The sequence below is a fragment of the Peromyscus eremicus genome, chromosome 3 (genome assembly GCF_949786415.1).
Source record: "Peromyscus eremicus chromosome 3, PerEre_H2_v1, whole genome shotgun sequence".
NCBI lineage: Eukaryota > Metazoa > Chordata > Mammalia > Rodentia > Cricetidae > Peromyscus > Peromyscus eremicus.
The window spans coordinates 41944022-41965098 of record NC_081418.1 but is presented as its reverse complement, the minus strand read 5'-3'; the positions used below and the strand labels follow the sequence as shown (position 1 = coordinate 41965098).

The 21077-nt window shown below is 42.6% G+C and overlaps 1 protein-coding gene and 1 pseudogene across 1 annotated transcript in view; one reads left to right on the top strand and one right to left on the bottom strand.

Moving 5' to 3' along the window:
- The window catches only part of Zc3hc1 (zinc finger C3HC-type containing 1), a 39017-nt gene that overhangs the window by 720 nt on the left and 17220 nt on the right, over positions 1–21077 (top strand). Inside the window, exons 2-4 of the mRNA XM_059257504.1 lie at positions 2155–2266; positions 8664–8814; positions 9347–9430. Of these exons, the coding sequence (XP_059113487.1) occupies positions 2155–2266; positions 8664–8814; positions 9347–9430 (347 nt within the window). The remainder of the gene's footprint in view (positions 1–2154; positions 2267–8663; positions 8815–9346; positions 9431–21077) is intronic.
- On the bottom strand, positions 4769–5051 carry LOC131905556 (small ribosomal subunit protein eS27-like; annotated as a pseudogene).

The following is a 21077-nucleotide window of genomic DNA, read 5'->3' as shown; positions in this document are numbered from 1 at the left end:
TCAGAGTCTGGGGGAAGCTTCGGAACCCCTTTTCCGAAGAAAACTCTTAAGTGCATAGAGCAAATTTACACAGAATCAAAAGTGAAGCCAATTACACGGTTAAAGTAGTTATCAAGATAGCAAAGGGAAATTATGTGGTGACATGCCATTTCCTTCCTCCGGTCTTCCTTCCTTAATTAAATAGTTAATGCTGGGCCAGGAATATAGCTAGCCTGGGGTGCACTAAGCCCAGGGTTTGATCCCTAGCACCACATTAAACAGGTAGTGGTGGCACACAGCTCTGAGCCTGTGGGAGGTGGTTCTGAAGTTTCAGGCCAACTTGAGGCCCTGTCAGAGAAAGGTGTGGGGAGGAAGGAGAGGGAAAGAGAGAGAGTTAAAGTGAGTAAAGTTTTTCTCTTGGTGACAAAGTCACAGATACTGCTTAGACTACAGGGGGTTTGGCGTTTCGTAACCTTGAACTTGAAGCCATGTGATATTTCTCAGAGATCTATGAAATAAATGTTATTTAATTCCCATCCAGGTTTAGGGATCTTCTGATCCCCCGTCCCCCCAGAACCCCATCTTCTTGAGGCTCTTTGTAAATCTCCGAGGAAGATTCATGGAATAATTTTATTTCTTTCAAGTCACAGTTATTGGCGTTATCTTATCGCGAAAGAGGTTTTTAGCTAAGCATGGTGGCTTACTCTTGTAATACCAGCACTTGAAAGCCTGAAGCAAGAAGGTGGTTGTCAATTCTGGGTCAGCTTGTTATATAGTGAGTTCCAGGGCCAGCCTGTTACAAAACCAGAGCTAGTCAAGATGGCTCAGTAGATAAAGCACCTGCTGTGAAAACCTCTCCTAGAACCCCCTTAAAGGTGGAAGGAAAGAACTGATTCCCCAAAGTCTCTCACACACCCCCCATGCATGCATAAAAAATAAAACAAATAAGCAAACAAACAAATGGTTCTTGTCTTAGCAGTTCTACCTCCCTGCTAACCCCAGGAAGGACACTGGAGGCTGTTGGCATGCCTTCACTGAAAATGTTTGGGTTTTTTTGGCTTTTCAAGGCAGAGTTTCTTTGTATAGCCCTGACCTTCTGTACACCAGGCTGGCCTTGAACTCACAGAGATCTCCCTATCTCTGCCTCCTGAGCACTGGGATCAAAGGCATGTGCCACCACTGCTTGGTCTATTTGGTTTTATTTAAATTGTATTTTTCTGAAGTTTTTTTTTCTTAAAATAGATCTTGTCTTTGACTTGAATATCCTAATTGAGATAGGGAGAACAAGGGTCCATATAGATAGCAATATCTAAGTTATTCTTTCTCATATGGAGAGTTAAATTTCTGGGCCAGCAGAATGGCTCATCAGGTAAAAGTGCTTGCCATATAAGCCTGGTGACCTGAATTCAAGCCCTGAACCCACATAAACGTGGAAGAAAAGATATGACTCCACAAAGTTGTTCTTTGACCCCCCATACATGTGCCCAGGAACATTCATTCACGTATATATCACACATACACACACATGCATGTGTGTACACAGTATTAATCCTAACACTTGAGAGGCTGAAGCAGGAGGATTGCTATGAATTCCAGGCCAGCCTGGGTTATAGAGTGAACTCTGTCTCAAAAAAAGAAAAAGAGCCGGGTGTGGTGGCGCTTGTCTTTAATTCCAGCACTCAGGAGGCAGAGGCAGGTGGATCTCTGTGAGTTCAAGGCCAACCTGGTCTACAAAGTGAGTTCCAGGACAGCTAGGCCTGTTACACAGAGAAACCCTGTCTCAAAAAAGAAAGAAAAAGAAAAGAAAGAAAAAGAAATTTTTCTCTGAGGTGGTTTAAATTGTATTATTATTCAATACCTGAATCCTTGAAAGCCTTATTTTATATTTACTAAGGTTATTCAAAATATTATTTGAGAACTGTGAATGAGCTAGGAGAGTCTGGCTAAACTGTAAAGAGTTGTGACTGCCAGATTGAAGACTTTAGAGTCTATTTAATCAGTATTATGGAGAAACAGGGTATATTAAGCAGAGGAATGGACTGACTGGAAGGGTGACCGACAGTTGAGATGATTTTTAGAAACTTAAAATCTAGTTTGGGTTTAATCTTTGATATGTGTAGATTTAAGCAGAGTAATACAGAGAAGGTCACTAACAGTCCTACTACTTGGTTTCAGAAAGGATACATCTGCCACATTCCAGTCAGTCAATGGATCACCTCAAGCAGAACAGCCCCCATTGGAATCTACAAGCAAAGAGGCCTTTTTTCACAGAGTGGAAACCTTTTCTATATCCTTTTCAGTTCATGTAAGGGGAAACCTGCTGCAGAATTGTTACTCTGGAGTCCTGTTCTGCTTACTCTGATCTTTTGTTCTTTATGTGTTTTGCCTGTAAGTGAATCACATGTGTGCAGTGCCCACAGAGTCCAGAAGAGGGCATCAGATCCCCTGGAATGGAGTTACAGATGGTGGTTACCCACCACATGCTGGGAATTGAACTGGAACCCTCTAGAAGAGCAGCCAGTGCTCTTAACTGCTGAGCCATCTCTCTACCCCTTATTCTGATCTTTTAAACCAAAGAATCAGTGTTGGTAAGAACTTTTCTATGAAAGTAGCTGGAAGTTTTCCTGTGTCCTACCTGGTCCCGCAGCTGCTTAGACCCAAGTAAACACACAGAAGCTTATATTAATTATGAACTGTATGGTCTATGGCAGGCCTCTTGCTAGCTAGCTCTTATATCTTAAATTAACCCATAACTATTAATCTATGTATGGCCACATGTTTCCTGGCTTTACCTGTGCCCCATTACATGTTGCTTCTTGGGCGGCTGGCTCAAGTCTTTCCCCTCTCCTTTCTCCTCTCTGTATATCTGTTTGGATTTCCCGCCTGCCTCTAAGCTGCCTCACCATCGGCCAAACAGCTTTATTTATCAACCAATCAGAGCAACACATATTCACAGCATACAGAAAGACATTCCACAGCAATATGTTATTGCTTAAATGGTCAGTTGAGGGATAAATCAAATCTTTTGGTTTGTTTGTTTTGTTTTTGAGACAGGGTCTGGAACTTGCCTCCCAAGATCAGCTTCATAGTTCTTCTGTCTGGTCTCAAATGCTGGGATGATAAATGGGAGCCACTGTGCCCAGCTGATCTTTTCTCTTTACAGAAGAACAAAACAAAACAAAATCCTGAGAGAAGGATAGCTACTGATGCGTCTGTGTAGTATGTTTTCACATGTGTTCTCACCCATGATCTTTAACTCGGTCCTGTGGACATAAGTACTTTTACTGCCGTACTGGTTTTGAGTGGACGGCAGTGCTGGGAATCGAACCTAGGGCCTCGTGTATGCCAGGCAAACTCTCCACTGAGCTGTAGTCCCAGCCTTGTTATACTCAATTTATAGATGACAGAAAAGAACAAACAAACACAACAAAGCCAGAAGAGTAGTCATGGGAGTGGTTACACCACCAGCCCATCATCCTGCTAGCAAGTGGAGGAGCCAGGACTGTGAGCTGATGGGAAGCGCACTACTGTCTTGACAGTTTCTAGGTCCCTGGTGTATATTAGTCACTGTTGCATGACAAATTGCTCTAACATTTAGTGGCTTTAAACAACTATTATCACATAAACTCTGTGGACTATGAATCCAGACACAGACTAGTTTTAGTTTTATTTTGTTTTTCTTGTTTTATTTTGTTTTTGAATTTATGTATCTACTCGTGTGTATGCCGTGGGCGGGGAGAATCCCAAGGAGGCCAGAAGAAGGTATCAGATCTAGAGTAGGAGTTACAGGCAGTTGTGAGCACCTGCTGTATGTGCTAGGAACCGAACTTGGTCCCTGGAAGAGCAGCTGCAGGTATTCTTAGCTACTGAGTTAGCTCTCTAGCCCAATTTGGTTTTTTCCAGGCAGGCTTTTTCCTATATGGCCCAGGTGGACATGGAACTCGTTACATAGCCCTGGCTGGCTTTGAACTCATGATCTTCCTGCCTTTGCCTCTCTGATGTGGGAATTACAAATGTATACCACTGTGCTCGGCAGTGTAGCAGAGGTTCAGGTTTCCTTAGAGGCATCAATGAAGGGCATCCAATGCAAGAGAGATAGGAGAGGCCCTGGGTCCAAGTTCTCTTATGATTATTAGCAGGTTCGCTTTCTTGTTACTGTCCCACTGGGGGCTGCAGGCCTGTGCTGTCCAATGGGAAGAAACCTCCCTTGGTGCCTTATAACGTGGGACTCTATTGAAACAGTTCACAACTTAGCAGCTGGCTTACATCACAGTGAACAAGTGAAACAAGATGAAAGCCAGATTATTTTCTTATTAAATGTTTTGTTTTGTTTTGAGATAGGGTCTCACTTTGTGGCTCTGGCTGTCCTAGAACTTACTTTATAGACCAGGCTGGCTTGAACTCACAGAGATCTTCCTGGCTGTGCCTCCCAAGTACTAGGATTAAAGGTGTAGGCCATGAGGCCTGGCATTAAATGTTCTTTTTAAAATTAACTTTTTATTATGTGTACTTATTTAGTGTATAGAGACATGTGTATGTAAATGTGTGCCATGCTGTACATTTGGAGGTTAGAGGACAACTTGTGAGAGTATCTTCTCCTCCATCCTGTGAGTCCCAGAGATAAAGCTCAGATGATTAGGTTTAGCAGCAAGCACTTTTCCCACTGAGCCCTCTCACTGGCCCCACACTCATTTTTGTGACTTCATCTCAGAAGACAACCCATCCCTTTTACCATATTCTGATTTTTTTTTTTTAATAAACAAAATGTGTTTATTGGGATGGTTCCCACTCATCTTGAATCAGGTGCTCTTCTGTGCTGCTTCCTCCTGAAGGAGCATCCTCTGTCAGACTTGCTTTTCCACGCGTAGGCTGACAGAGGACAGTAGAGCAGCTAACACACACCGTTTGTGCATGGCAAAAGACCGTGGTGATCTTACAGCATCCTGGGCATTTCACATCCATAAAGTAGGAATTGGGGCTCTGTACCAGGCGCTTTTTCTTGTGTTTCCTCTTCTCCTCTTCTGGAGAGGGATAAAGGAGATCCTTTACAAGAGGCATGTTCTCTCAGGGAGGTCGTCACTGCCGGAAAGGCCATATTCTGATTATTAAGACAAGATCCCAGAGCAGCTTATGTTCAGGACAGGATTACCCAAAGGTATGAGTACCAGAAAGCAGACTAGAGCTGCCCTCAAGTGGCCCACTCTGCTCTTGCAGAAGGTTTCATTATCTCTAGCTTCTTCTTCTTTTTTTTTTAATTTTGTGTGTCTCTGTGTGTGTATATGTGTCTGGGTATGTGCATGTGAGTGTGGGTGTTCACAGGGGCCAGAAGATGACATCAGATCCCCTGGAGCTGGAGTTACAGGCTGTTGTCAGCTGCCATGTGATTGTTGGAAATCAAACTCTGGTCCTCTGTAAGAGGAGCACTCTCTTAACTGCTGAGTTCTCTCTTTGGCCCCTAAAATAAACCTCCCCCCTTTTTTTTTTTTTCTGGTTTTTCAATACAGCATTTCTCTGTGTAACCCTGGCTGTCCTGGAACTTGCTCTGTAGACCAAGCTAGCTTCAAACTCAGAGACTCACCTGCCTCTGTCTCCAGAGTGGTGGTAAGTACCACTATGCCCAGCAAAATAAAATCTCTTAAGGTAAAACATAAGCAATGAGATTTTTGCTATTCAGGATCAATACATGTTTAAGGACACTTTCCTAGATACATAATTAAAGATGTTATCTGCTGCTATGTGGTAGTGGTGGTGGTGGTGGTGGTAGTGGTGGTGCATGCCTTTAATCCCAGCACTCAGGAGGCAGAGGCAGGCAGATCTCTGTATTTGAGGCCAGCCTGGTCTATACAGCAAGTTCCAAGACAGCCAGGGCAAGAAAGAGAAAACCTGTGTCAAAAAACGAGAGAGAGAGAGAGAGAGAGAGAGAGAGAGAGAGAGAGAGAGAGAGAGGCTGTCTGCTATTTAAACCGCATGTACTAAGTGGGGTGTGGTGGTGTATACCTGTAATCCCAGCACTTGGAGACTGGAGAAGGAAAACCACACATTTGAGACCATTCTGGGATATATAGTAAGACCCTGTCAAAAAAGAAAATTGAAAGTGGGGCTGGAGAGGTGGCTCAGTGGTTAAGAGTGCTTACTGCTCTTTCGGAAGACCCAAGTTCAGTTCCCAGCACCCACACTGGAGGCTCACAACTGCCCACAACTCCAGCTCCAGGGAATCCAGTGCTCTTTTCTGGACTCTATGGGCACCTACATAAAAATAATGTATTTATAGTACTAATTTATACGTGTAGTCCATCATAATTAAACTTGGGGGAGAGACTAGCTAAGATTCTTTCCTGTTTCCCACTGTATTAGAAAGGAAGGTGGACGTGGTGCATTAGGGACCTAGACAAGGGCCATTTGGGCCTTCATGGTCCCTTGTCTTAGGTCCATCAGAGCTAGAGCTTTCACGGGCTCTCTCAGGCCCTCGTATTTCGGGTTAAATGAAAGCAGGTGGCCTCTGTGTTCTGTCTCCCCCCCCCCCCACACACACACACAGTAATAAAAGAAGCTTTGTGTTGTGTGTTTTAAAGATGGATTCTCGGGGGCTGAACAGATACAGAGAGAAGAATAATTGGCTCTCAGTGGCAGAGTACATGCTGCTCAGACAGCTCACAGTTGCTTGTAACTCCAGTTCTAGGGATCCAACCCAGTTCCTCTGGCCTCCGAGGCACTACCACTCACATGTGTGCACACACCCATGTACTAACCCACACACGAACATAATTAAAAATAACAAAATGAATCTTCTTGTTTGTTTGAGATAGGGTCTCTCTCTGTTAGCCCTGTCTGTCCTGGAACTCCTTCTTTTTTTTTTTTTTTTTTTTTTTTTTTTTTTTTTTGAGACAGGGTTTCTCTTTGTAGTTTTGGTGCCTGTCCTGGATCTCACTCTGTAGACCAGGCTGGCCTCGAACTCACAGAGATCCACCTGCCTCTGCCTCCCAAGTGCTGAGATTAAAAGCGTGCACACTAAAGGCGTGCGCATCGCAGTCTGGCCTGGAACTCCTTTTGTAGACCAGGCTGGCCTCAAGACTCACAGAGACCTCCCTGCCTCTACCTTCCAGATGATGGTATTAAGGGTATGCACCACCATGCTTAGCTTTAACAGACACACAGACAAGACACATGCACACGCACACTTTTTTTAAAAAAAAAAAAACAAACATCTTTTGAAACAAAGTTTCTCTGTGTAGCCCTGGCTGTCCTGGAACTACCTCTGTAGACAGGCTGTCCTCGAACTCAGAGATCTGCCTGCCTCTGCCTCCTGAGTGCTGGGATTAAAGGCATGCACCACCACTGCCCAGCCTAAATACATACAATTTTTTCAAGATAGGCTCTTACTGTGTTGTGCAGGATGGTCCTGTCCTCATGGGCCCAGATTGTCCTTCTGTTCAACCTTTTTAGTAGCTAGAACAATAGGCATGCTATAAAGTAAACATTTGAGTCTTTCTAGACAAAAAGTTCATAATTTTCCCCCCTGCTTATTACTTGTGCCCAGTGTCCTGAAAAGCATATGTTTGTGCTTTAAAAATGGTCGTGAGGCTGTAGAGATGGTCAGCGGTAAAGAGTCCTCACCGCTCTTCCAGAGGATCTGCTTTTGATTCCCAGGACCCATGTGCAGTTCACAACTGTCTCTAACACCAGTTACAGGGGTATAATCACCCTCTTCTGGCCTGTGTACACTGCATGCACATGATGCACAGACACATGGAGGCAAAACATGTAAAATAAATGAATCCCTAAAATTTTTTAAATAAAAGTAAGTGATCTTTAGTGGCTGGAGTGATGGGTCACACCTGTAATCTTAGCATTGGAAGGGTAAAGCAGAAGGATTTTCAGGAGTTTGAGGCCAGCCTAGGCTACAGAGTGAACTCTACCCTAAAAACAGAGAGGCTGGTGAAAAGACTCGGTGGACAGAATAGTTTCTGCATAAGCACAAGGACCAGAGTTAGGATCCCAGAACCCACATAAAAGCTGAGTGGACAGGGCAACCTACAGGTAATCCCAGCATGTGGGAAGCAGAGACAGGATCCCTGGAGCTAGCTGGCTGCCAACATGAATGTTTATGCACTGTATGTATCACATATGTGGCTGGTGTCCACAGAGGTCAGAGGATGTAAGATCCCTTAGAACTGGAGTTACAGATGGTTTTTGACCCACTGTGTGAGTATTGGAAACTGAACCCAAGTCCTCTGCAAAAGCAGCAAGTGCTCCTAACTGCTGAGCCATCTCTCCAGCCCTGCCAGACTAGCTGAAATGGCAAGCTACGGGCTCAGAGAGCCTTCTGTCTCTGTATATAAAGTGGACACGTGTGCCCCTGCACATGCAAACAAGTACACATATGCGTGCACACAACACATATACACACACAAAATTAAAAGGCTTTGCCATTTTCTGTTTTGGTTTTTGAGACAGGGTTTCTCTGTGTAGCCCTGGCTGTCCTGAAACTACCTCTGTCGCCCAGGCTGGCCTCGAACTCAGAGATCCACCCGCTTCTGCCTCCCGAGTGCTGGGAATTATATAGGCCATTGTCTTTACTGTCTACTTCTAATGAGTGTATTCATTAAAAGTAGATTTGTTTAAAATGTGCTCAAGTTTTAATTGTGCTTGGTCTTCATATACGTGGTTTTTCTTGACATGAGTACTCGTTGAAATGGGCAGGGAAGCCCCCAGAGCTGTCTCCGCTTATCTGCGCCAAGTATGGCTGGGTCACAGTTGAATGTGATATGCTCAAGTGCTCCAGCTGCCAGGCTTTCCTCTGTGCCAGCTTACAACCAGCTTTTGACTTTGGCAGATGTAAGTATAGTTACAGACCACATTTTTCTCCACGTTCAAAGACACACGAACTGGTAACATAGCCAGTGGTAGAGTACTAGCTTAGGCCATCTGTCTGAGTGAAGAATGTGCCATATTACGTATGACTAGGTGAAGTTGTGATAGCCTTCCCCCATCAGCCTCAGTTGTTCTGCTATGGAGTGGCCTTGATATTGTGCTTTCTAGATAGACAGCAGTATGTTTACCTTTTAATCACAAATCTGGACTTTCAGAGCAGAGAGGATACTCTGAAGGCCCATGCTTTTGAAAGCCCAGCTTCCAGGTTGCACAACATACTTCCTTTGTACCAACAAAGGATCTTAATTTGAAACTTTTTTGTGATAAGTATTAAGATGATGGAATTGCCATTGTTACCGTCTTTTTAAGTGTCTCTTAATTATTATTTATGTATTTAAATGTATGTGTGGTTAGCTTTGTTGTCTCAAAGATTCTCAGCTCCTCAGACTTTGAATCTGTATAGTGTGTAATAATTGCTACCTCTTGTGGCTTTCAGATAAGGAACGATGTGCTGAGCTCAAGAAGTCTTTGTGCAGTGCCCATGAGAAGTTCTGTTTTTGGCCCGACAGTCCTTCTCCAGGTACGCAGTCTAAGGATGTCCATTTCTCCTGGGCCATCACATTCCTAATAGTGCCGTTTTCTCCATTTCTCCTGGGCCATCACGTTCCTAATAGTGCCGTTTTCTCCATTTCTCCTGGGCCATCACGTTCCTAATAGTGCCGTTTTCTCCATTTCTCCTGGGCCATCACGTTCCTAATAGTGCCGTTTTCTCCATTTCTCCTGGGCCATCACATTCCTAATAGTGCCGTTTTCTCGTGAAAACCTAGTCTTTGAAGTTGCTTCTGTTCTCCTGTTTGTGATTTTCAAGACCTTGCATTTATTTATCACTAAACTTTCCCAGGTTTGTCCTACCAGCTGTGCATGTCTGTGTGTGTGTGTGTGTGTGTGTGTGTGTGTGTGTGTGTGTGTGAAGTTGTAGGTGGCCTTTTGAATCTTCACAAGGTAGGTAATATAAACTCAGTTGTTTTAGACAAGGGAATTAAGAATTAGATCAGGAGACAGAGGCAGGTGGATTTCTGTGAGTTGGAGACCAGCCTGGTCTACACAGTGTGTTCCAGGGGTCATAATATGAATTAGAGAGAAGCCATAACTATGATTTACCTGATTCTAAACTCTGCTTTTCCACTGCATTAAACAGCCCCATGTTCTGCCTTGGCTTCCTTTGGAAGGTATACTTAGGTGGAGTTTCTCTGTGTACCAGCAGTCGCTCCCATGTAACCACACAGAGACTTATTACTAATTATAAATGCTTGGCCAATAGCTTAGGCTCATTTTTAGCTAGCTCTTGTAACTTAAATTAACCCATTTCTATTCATTTGTGTGCTGTCTTGAGGCTCGTTGACCTCATCTATGAACTTCCCAAGTTGCTTCTTCTGCATCTGGCTCATGACTCCCCAGACTCTGCCCTTCTTCTTCCGAGTGTTCTCTCTGCCCAGAAAATTCTGCCTAGCTGTTGGCCTGTCAGCTTTTTATTAACAATGAGAGCAACACATTTTCACAGTGTACAGAAGGGTTATTCCACAGCCTTTCCCTCTTTCTGTCTAAATAAAAAGGAAGGTTTTAACTTTAACATAGTAAAATAACATATAACAAAAACAAATTCAAATAAGAATTACAGTTACAATATCCAGTCCATTTGTATATCTTATCTTTGTGAGTCTAAAGTTTTATACCTAATTTGCCTTTTTATCATAACTAAGGAAAACTTTAAGTCTAATTATTTAGTCTTTAACTCCATCAAAGACCCCAGAAGGGTATCATGTTACCTAATGACAGGGACATCTGGCTTCCTAGAAAGTTACCCAAAGTTCTTCTGTAATGTTGGGCATCCATCTTTGGTCTGTAGGCCTAGGATATCTGACAGACATTTTTGAGAAGCGGGGGATTTTGAAGGACTGTCCTACCTTGTCTTGACAAAGTTTGGCTGTCGCTTTCTTTTGTGTCCTGCTGGTTCAGTTTGGACAGTAAACTGTCAGCAGTTGAGGTGAGGACAGTTTTTTTTGCCCAAATGGCTAGCTTTTGCCATGAGGAAAGCAAACTCCATACAGAGTTTATTCATTGCCCATTATCCTCTTTTGAAGCAAATTGGTGCTGTCAGGAGCAGACATGTCTCACTGTCATGAAAAGCCTTAAGTTATTAAACATATTAAATGCCATATTCTGTATGTCTTTGAAGTGTTTGAAGACCATCTGTCTATCTAAATATATCTCTATATGACCTTGAAAACATGCCTAACATGACTATTATATGTAGATGTAACCAACCGTCTTATTAAATAAGAAGAAACACAGAGCCAATACAGAGATGAAAGCCAAGAGGTCAGAACAATAGCTAAGAGCTAAAAATCTTACCCTTCACTGTCGCTGTTGCCCTACCTCTCCGAAAGAGAGCTACTTCTTGTGTGTCTGTCTTTTTATAGTGTTTCTGTTCTGCCTTCTCATTGGTTGTAAACCTAACCACATGACCTCCTAATCACTGCCTGTCTGTACAGACCTCCGTGGTTGGTATTGAGATTAAAGGCGTGTGTCTCCAATGCTGGCTATATCCTTGAACACAGAGATCCGCTTAGCTCTGCCTCCCAAGAGCTGAGATTAAAGGCGTGCACCACCACCGCCCAGCTTCTGCTAAGGCTTGCTATTAGCTCTGACCCCCAGGCAACTTTATTTATTAACATACAAATCACATTTTAGTACAAATAAAATATCGCCATAATTATAGATGACTAACTACAAACTTGTAATTTCCAATTATATATTACATTTTAAATGAGATGCATAAGCACAATACCCCAAACAAGAGTAGAAACATACATATAGTATAGCAAAAATAACTTTAAATTTGTATCAATAAATCAAAATCCATACCAGTGTAAAATATTTTGAGATTGTTTTTTGGATTAAAGTAGATTCAATAATCTACCCTTTTTCCTATCATTCCTATATCATAACCCCCTTTTTTCTTTTAGAATTTAACTCCTCTGTCTAGCTCTTTTTTTTTTTTTTACTATGACCATTAGCAACTTGTAACCACCCCCCCAAACAATGACATTCATAATCTATTGAATAACCAAAACTCATCCATGCCCCATCTCTTGGGAATGTAGTCATCATTATCTAGACTACTTCCTGTTGTTTGTGGGCTCTGGTATCTTTGGGGGAACCTTGAGAAAATCAGGATAGTTGTTAAGACTTGACTGGAGTATTCTCTGAGGCTGGATCATCTCAGCCAACAGCCTTGAAGCTGTTTTAGATGCTGGATCACCTGGGCCATCCATTTTTATTGGTATCTGGTCCCCTTACTCTGAAAATATATAAACTTTTAAAGGGAGCATACTTATCTGTATTAATACAAGTATAGACTGTGCATTGTACACAAGTCAGCCAAAAATTACTTTTTGTTTTATGTTTGAGCAGGTAAAATATATATCATGTGTCTTGGAGTTCTTCTAGATTTATTTCTTTATGAATGTAGTCAGAATTTTCAAGGGGTCTTCCTCAATCAAACCTGATCCATGTCAACCTGGAATGAATCCACAGCCTCTCATTTCCTGTGGAAATAAAAGCATAACCTCTTCTCCAAAGTAACATATCATTTGACTTCCATTTTGAAGTCAAGACATTTTTAAAATATGTAGATTGGTTTAATCCAGTGTGTCTTAGCAACTGTTATTCCTTCATTAACAATCAAAAAAATCTAAAGACAACAAAATAACATACATAATCCAGGCTCTCTTTGTATTTCCCATCTTTATATGACTTATTATTGTTTATTTTACTTTACTCCTTTTTTAAGGTCTTGACTTTATTATCTTTAAACTATTTTTTAATCTATGACTATATATACCTTTTCTCTTTTGTCTCCCAAGCCTATGTATATTTTTAAACACACTGTTACCTATTTACATCTGGATCTGTCTTTACTGAGCATCTGTATTGTTCTTTGATCACATAAGATGAATCTTAAACTGCTGTCAGCTACAGGCACTGCTCAACGTAGTGTATGGCAGCTGGCTCCTCCCCGTGGTTCCCTGAGAGCTTAGCCGTGGAGGTGCTGGTGGGAGCCATGTTTACTGCCCCGGCTCTGGGAAGTTGTTGGGTACACATTGTCACCCAATAGTATACTGCTCGCTGCTCATAAACCCCATTTAAGTGTTCCGTAGCAGGGCCTTTTAAAAGAGCCGTGCCTGTGTTTGCCAATAGCACTGAGCCAAGGAAGCCTCCTCTTAAAGGAGCCATGCTGCTGTTTGTTGCTAGTATTGGGCCTACACAAGAAAAGGTGGTTATTAGGAAGCTGCATTTGGCTCCGTTTTTTGTGTACTTAGAATCTTTTTTTAAGCTTTGTTAGATCTTATGTGGAAATTCTGACCCCATGTTGGAACGCCATATGTAGGTGGACTTTTCTTTTCCCCCCAGCCAGTTCCCAAATAACCACACAGCAACTTATTCTAAACTATAAATGTTCGGCCAATAGCTCAGGTTGTTACTAGCTAACTCTTACATTTTAAATTAACCCATATTTCTTATCTATGCTCTGCCACATGGCTTGGTACCTTTTCTCAGTACGGGAAGTTCATCTATCTCTCCATGTCTCCTTGAAATTCTAAGATTCTTCCTCCTTCTTCTTCCGAGCTTTCTCTTGATCTGGTTCTCCTGCCTAACCTTATCCTGCCTAGCTGTAGGCCAGTCAGCTTCTTTATTAAATCAATCACAGTGACATATATTCACACAGTGTAAAGGAATATTCCACAGCAGGTATATAAGTAGCACTAGCAGTGGCGGTTAACAGGGTTTGGTAACCACAGAACTCCAGGACTTCCAATTGACCATACACCAAATGAAGATGATACAACCTATAGCTTTATTACAGTAAAGCAGTGTGTAACAACCCTGAAGTAAGAGTAAACTGAAGCCTGCCTCAGCAAGAGTCAAGAGAAACCAGGTCCTGTGTCCTCCCTATAATAAGGACCATGCAGGACAGTCTTTGTTATATCAGACTACTGGTATGTATACAGAATACTGCTGAATAAGAGAGCCCAAAATGTACTATCAACTGGGAGTTTTAATAAAACATTATTTGATGGTATATGTGTATATTCACATATTGAGATCAGAGGATAACTTATGGAAGACTTTTTTCTTCTTCCCCCATATGAAGCCCAGGGATTAAACCCAAGTTTGACTTGGTCGATAGTGCTTTTACCCACTGAACACTCTTGCTGGCCCTCAGCTGAGATTTTTTAAGTATTCTCTTGTTCAGCTGACACATCTCTGCTAAGTAAACAGATTCAACAGCAGAGCCCTCTGGTGGAAGATCTCTCCAAGTCCAGGTACAAGCTTCCTCAGTGCTGATCATTCACCTGTGTTGTGGTTACTGGTCAGTGACATCTAGGTATATTGTTCTGTTTTCAGAAGGAGGGTTCAAGCTGATTCCAAGGTCACTGTGGCTAGGAATATTCCATGACCACCAACAGAAAAGCCAGTCAGAAATGACTAGATTTCTCTCTCCTGATGACGTCGTTAAAATGAAAGTGACTTAACACAGGGATTTTCTGTCTCTGGCCTATTTTCTTTTCCCCTGTGTCGTGTGGCCCAGCTCAGTCCTGTGCAGATGTGAGGTTATTTCTGGTCAGCCACCGAGGCCCTCTGTAGGGTTTGCCTGGACATCTGTTGGTGGTTCCCAGCTCCTGTTACTATTTGCTGTTTTCTAGATCCACCCACAACTTGACTCTCCTTGAAGAACTTCTAATTCCTATCTAGAGCTCTTTGATCATGACTCATTTCAAATACCTCCTTAACATTTCTGCTAATATTATAGGTACCTGGCACTCAGCAGTCCAAAGCTGAACTCTATCCAATACCTCAAAGTTTGCCCTAACTTTCCCATCCAGTTATTTTTACAAGAAATTTGGAAGTCCATTTTATTATCTTTATGTTTTTCTTTTTAAAAAAAATTACTTAATTATTTACACGTATGGGTATTTTGCCTACATGTATATTTATACACTTTCTACTAGTATCCTTAGAGGCCATAGGAGGGTGTTGGATCCCCTGGGACTGGAGTTATAAACAGTTGTTCAGTTCCATATGGGTTCTAGCAATCAAACTTGGGTCCTCTGGAAGAGCAGCTGTAAACAGAGGCTTTTTTCTGTCCCGCCTGTCCTGCAGCTGCTTGTAAATAATCATTTAGAGGCTTGATATTAATTACAAACCATTTGGCCTATTGCTCAGGCTTATTACTAACTAGCTCCTACAACTAGAGTAACCCAATTCTATTAATCTGTGTGTTGCCATGTGGCCATGGTGTTACCGGTCTGCTGGCATCTTGCTCCTTGGGCAGCTGGATGGTGTCTGTCCCTGACTCCACCCTTCTCCCTCTATCTCTGCTTGGATTCCTCACCTGACTCTTATCCTGCCTTGCCATAGGCCAAAGCAGCTTTATTTATTAACCAATGGGAGTAACACATATTCATAGTGTACAGAAGGACATCCCACATCAAGCAGCCATTGCTCCTAACCACTGAGCCATCTCTCCAGCCCTTTTTTTGTTTGTTTTACCTCAGACAGGGTCTCATGGTGTCACCCTAGCTGGGCTGAAACTTGATATATAGACCAAGCTGGCCTTGAACTCAGTGATCTGCCTCTCCCTCTGCCTCCCAAAAGCTGTAATTAAAGGTGTGTGCCAGGCCAGGGCTGGAGAGATGGCTCAGTGGTTAAGAGCACTGGGTACTCTTAAGGAGGACCTGGGTTTGACTCCTAGCACCCACGTGGTGGCTCACAACCATCTGAATTCCAGTTCCAGGAGATCTTTCATCCTCTCTGACTTCCACAAGCACCAGCCATGCATGTGGAGAACATAACAGACATGCAGGCAGAATTCTCACATACATAAAAATAAAACTAGAAACATACTTTTTAAAAGAGACGTATCACCACGCCTGGCCATTGTTTTCCTTCTCTAAAGATTTATTTTATGTGTATGTGTGCATACATAAAAGTATGTAGGTACACTAGAGGTGTGCAGGAGTCCTGGGAAGGCACCACAGGCACCAGATCCCTGAAACTGAAGTTACAGACAACTTTACCATCATGTGGGTGCTGGGAACTGAACCCTGATCCTCTGCAAGATCAATCAGCATTCTTAACTACTTGCCATCTCTCCAGCATACCCATTCTTTGTTTGTTTGTGGTTTTTTGTTTTGTTTTATTTTATTTATTTATTTTTTTTGGTTTTTTGAGACAGGGTTTCTCTGTGTAGCTTTGTGCCTTTCCTGGGACTCACTTGGTAGTCCAGGCTGGCCTCGAACTCACAGAGATCCGCCTGGCTCTGCCTCCCGAGTGCTGGGATTAAAGGCGTGTGCCACCACCGCCCGGCTTGGGGGTGTTTTTGAGATAAGGTCTTATTATGTAGCTCTGGCTATTCTGGAACTCACTATGTAGACCAGGCTGGTCTTAAACTCACGGAGATCCTTCTGCCTCCCAAGTGCTGGGATTAAAGGTGTGCACCTCTATGCCTGGCTGGGTTTTTTGGTTTGTAGTTCAGGTTGTCCTAGGACTCAATATGTAGGCTGCCTAGAATTTACTATGTAGCCAGGATGACCTTGACTTCTTGGTAATCTCTTCTACAGCCTCCCAAGTGCTGGGATTACAGGAATGAGCCACCATACATAGCTTTAGATGTTTTTCCTTATTACCAACCTTGTCCTTACTCTTCCTCCAAAGATCTCAGATACAGCTTTCAATAATATCATCTGTTAGTTTGGCTTCTTAATATTTAGGTAACTTTTATGTGGCGTAAAGACTATCCATTCTTACTTATATGCCAATGCCTAATTTACTGGGCATTCCTAATACATATAATTTGTTGGGATTTGTTTTAGTTTTTGAACTAGGCAGGCCTTATACTCAACACATAGCTGAGGATGGCCTTGAACTCCTGATTCTCCTGTCTATGAGTACTGGGACTGTAGGCATGTGCCACCAGGACCTGGCTAATAATTACAGTTTTTATGGTAATTTTTCTAATATTCATTAATAATAATAAATTAAATCCCTTTAAATATTTTAAATGAGTTACAAATTTACTAGAACTTAATATTTTTTATATATGTGCATTCTTTAAACTGTATACAAATGCATTAACTATAAAGCATATTTAAGCTTATTGTAAAACTTGTTGACACCTTGCTTTTTTGTTTTGGTTTGGTTTTTGAGACAGGGTCTCACTATGTAGTTCTGGCTATCCTGGAACTAGCTCTGTAGACGAGGCTGGCCTCGAACTCACGGAGCTCCACCTGCCTCTGCCTCCCCAGTGCCTGTTGCACCCTGCTTTTTAATTAGCCAGATAAGAAGAACCTTTTCTCTCTTCATCTTTCCTGTGTAATCTCTCACTCTCTAAATGCATTTTCCCAGCACTCAGAAGCACAAAAGGACTGTTGAATATTTGAGGCCAGTCTCAGCTACAGTGTGAAAACCTACCTCAAAACACAGCCCCACAAATGTTTTCCTGTGTTTTGTTTTTGTTGAAGAATAACTTACTGAATTCCCTAGAAGGGAACAGCGCTCTGGGCAGGAACTAAAATGCTTCCTGCTCATTTTTGGTCTTTGAGAGACCATCTTGACATGTAGTTCTGATGGTTGTTCTAGAGTTTACTATGTAGACCAGGCTGTCTTTCTGAACTTGCCACAGTGCAAGTTTGGGGGCTGCAGCAGGCATGCACCCCTCTGCCCAGCTGTTTTCATTCTTTTTTTTGAGAGAACGAAAGTCTTGTGTAGCTCAGACTGTCTTTAGATGTGAGCCAGTCCTCCTGCCTCAGTCTCTTGAGCACTCAGAGTACAAGTGTGCATCACTCTGCCTGGCTTGTATTTTCGTTCTTTTCTTTTTAAATTTTTTTATTAATGAAGTTTTGAAATTGTATGTGTATGGGTGTTTTGCCTGCATGCATGTCTGTATCATGTGTGTGCCTGGTGCCTGAAGAGGCGAAAAGAGGGCAGTGGATCCTCTGGAACTGGAGTTACAGACAGTTATGAGTCACCATGTGGAAGAACAAGTGCACGTAACTCCAGAGCCATCTCTCCAGCCCCATGCCTGGGCACCAGACATCCAAATCAGGCCCTCAGCTGTCACAGCAGGACTTTACTGCTGCTTGAGCCGTCTGCTTAGTCCACAGGCTTTTATGATAATTTTTTGAGATCATATAACATTTGCTCTTTCCCATTCTTCCTCCAACCCCTCCCGTGTACATTTCTTGCTGTCTCTCAAATTTATGACCTCTTTCTCTAATTGTTGGTATGTGCGTGTGTGTATATATTCCTAAAAATATAAATACAACCTGCTCAGTCTGTATAATGTTACTTTAAAAAAATATTTACGTAATTTATGTGCATTGATGTTTTAGCTGCATGTCTGTCTGTGTGAGGATGTCAGATTTTGGAGTTGCAGACAGTTGTGAGCTGCCATGTGGGTGCTGGGGATTGAATCCAGTCCTCTGGAAGAGCAGCCAGTGCCCTTAACTGCTGGGCCCTCTCTCCAGCCCTGTAATGTTACTTTTATGTGTGTTTTCAGGTCTGGCCATTTGGAACTGGGTAACCAATTCCCTGGGGAAGATGATTTCTCCTGCTCTTAGCTTGGTTGCCTGTAGTTCTTTGTGTAGAGTTGAGGCCTCCTGATCTTCCCCTTCCTTGTTAGTGTGTCTATTGGGTCATCTTTGTTGAGATCTTGTCTAGGCAGCCATGTTGGCGAGACTTATGGGGGTATCTTCTCTGATATTTTTTTTAACTTATTATTTATTATGTATATATACCGTGTTCTGCCTGCATATATGCCTGCAGGCCAGAAGAGGGCACCAGATCTCATTACAGGTGGTTGTGAACCACCATGTGGTTGCTGGGAATTGAACTCAGGACCTCTGGAAGAGCAGCCAGTGCTCTTAACCGTTGAGCCATCTCTCCAGCCCCCTTCTCTGATATTTCTAAGAGACACAACCCCACAGCAAATGTCTGTTCTTCTGTCTCTTGGAATCTTTCTAGTCCCTCTTTAGAAGAAATCCCTGAGCCTTAGGAATAGTGTTGTAGATATATCAGTAGGGACTGGGCTCCACATCCTGCTTTTTGATGGATTATGGTTTTCTGGTTTGGTCTCTGTTGCAGAGAGAACTCCACTTATCTGTGGGTATTAGGACAAATAGTTAGAATATAGTTAGGAGCCGGGTGGTGGTGGCGCACGCCTTTAATCCCAGCACTCGGGAAGCAGAGCCAGGCGGATCTCTGTGAGTTCGAGGCCAGCCTGGTCTCCAAAGCGAGTTCCAGGAAAGGCGCAAAGCTACACAGAGAAACCCTGTCTCGGAAAAAAAAAAAAAAAAAAAAAAAAGAATATAGTTAGGGATTGTGGTGTTGTAAAGTGATGGTTGTTCCCCTCCAAGATCTGTGCACTAGTCCTCAGTACTTGGCTAGGTTTCCTGTACTGGGCATGATTTCCTTTTTGTTGAGCAGGCCTTAATTACAGTCAGAGAGCTGTTGACCATCGACAACGTATGGGTTCTACTGCTGTACCCTGGGGGTTATGGTGCCATAGTGGTCATTGTTGTGGTTCATAGGCATCATAGCTGAGTAGGACTGTTGGTTTCTTCCCTCCTTTGGAATTTGCATGGCTCTTTCTGAAACCATGAAAGCTAGTCCTCAGTGGGGAGGCTTTCAGGCCAGCTCCAGCTTGGGTCTCTGGGTCCTGTGTCTGAAGTGCCTGGTGTCTTCAGCAATAGGAATTTACCTTCTACTTCAACTCACGGTGAGTTATCTGCAATGTGATAATTGTTATAAAATATTGTTTTTTTAATTTCTGTCTGGTGATTCCAATCTTCTGCCTCAGGGATTGTTTTGATTCTTCCCTGATTTTTCTAAAAGTAACAATTTTATACGTAAAGAGAAGTACAAAGAGTAGTTCATAATTAAATGCTTCCCACCTGTCACCATCTTCATTAATTAAAATTTTTTAGCCCATCTTCTCTCCCCCCCGCCCGGTAGTGCTGGGAATGGGAATGGAACCCAAGACCTTGCCTATACAAGGCCAGTGCTCTGCCACTGAGCTACACTCTGAACCCCAGTCTTGTTTTTTCAGTGTTCCTCACAACCTCAACACTCTGCATTGTTTAGAAGTTCAGTCCTGGGGGCTAGAGAGATGGCTCAGTGGTTAAGAGCACTAGCTGATCTTCCAGAGATTCTGAGTTCAGTTCCCAGCAACCACATGGTGGCTCACAGCCATCTTTAGCGGAATCTGATACCCTCTTTTGGCATAAAGTTGTACACTCATATACATAAAAATAAATTTAAAAAGACAACTTTTTTTTTTTTTTTTTTTTTTCGGTTTTTCGAGACAGGGTTTCTCTGTGTAGCTTTGCGCCTTTCCTGGAACTCACTTGGTAGCCCAGGCTGGCCTCGAACTCACAGAGATCCGCCTGCCTCTGCCTCCCGAGTGCTGGGATTAAAGGCGTGCGCCACCACCGCCCGGCTAACTTTTTTTTTTTTTTTTTATACAAATACCATATCATTTTATGTAAGGAACTTGAGTTTCCACCAATTTTCCTATTTTTAGGGATTATGTAACCAGGATTAATCAGAATTTTTTCCAGGGATAACTAGGGATGTATATATACATTTTTTTTTTAAAGATTTATTTATTTATTATGTATACAGTGTTCGGCCTGCATGCCAGAAGAGGGCGCCAGATCTCATTACAGATGGTTGTGAGCCACCATGTGGGTGCTGGGAATTGAACTCAGGTCCTCTGGAAGAGCAGCCAGTGCTCTTAACCTCTGAGCCATCTCTCCAGCCCAACTTTTTTTTTTAAAGGAGCTCAGTCCTACTTATAGAACTTTGAATATTTCTTTCTCCCCTCCCCAATTTCCTTTTCAGGCAGGTATCAATTGCAGATAGCTTTTTGGTTAGGGTGCCACTTTGTGTCTGCTTCTGTTTTTTTTTTTTTTTTGTTTTTTTTTGTTTTTTTTTTTTTTTTTTTTTTTTGGTTTTTCGAGACAGGGTTTCTCTGTGTAGCTTTGCGCCTTTCCTGGAACTCATTTGGTAGCCCAGGCTGGCCTCGAACTCACAGAGATCCGGCTGTATCTGCTTCTTGGTCCTGGGATTTTGTCTGGCTTGAACCTGTGCAGGTCTCTGTGGGC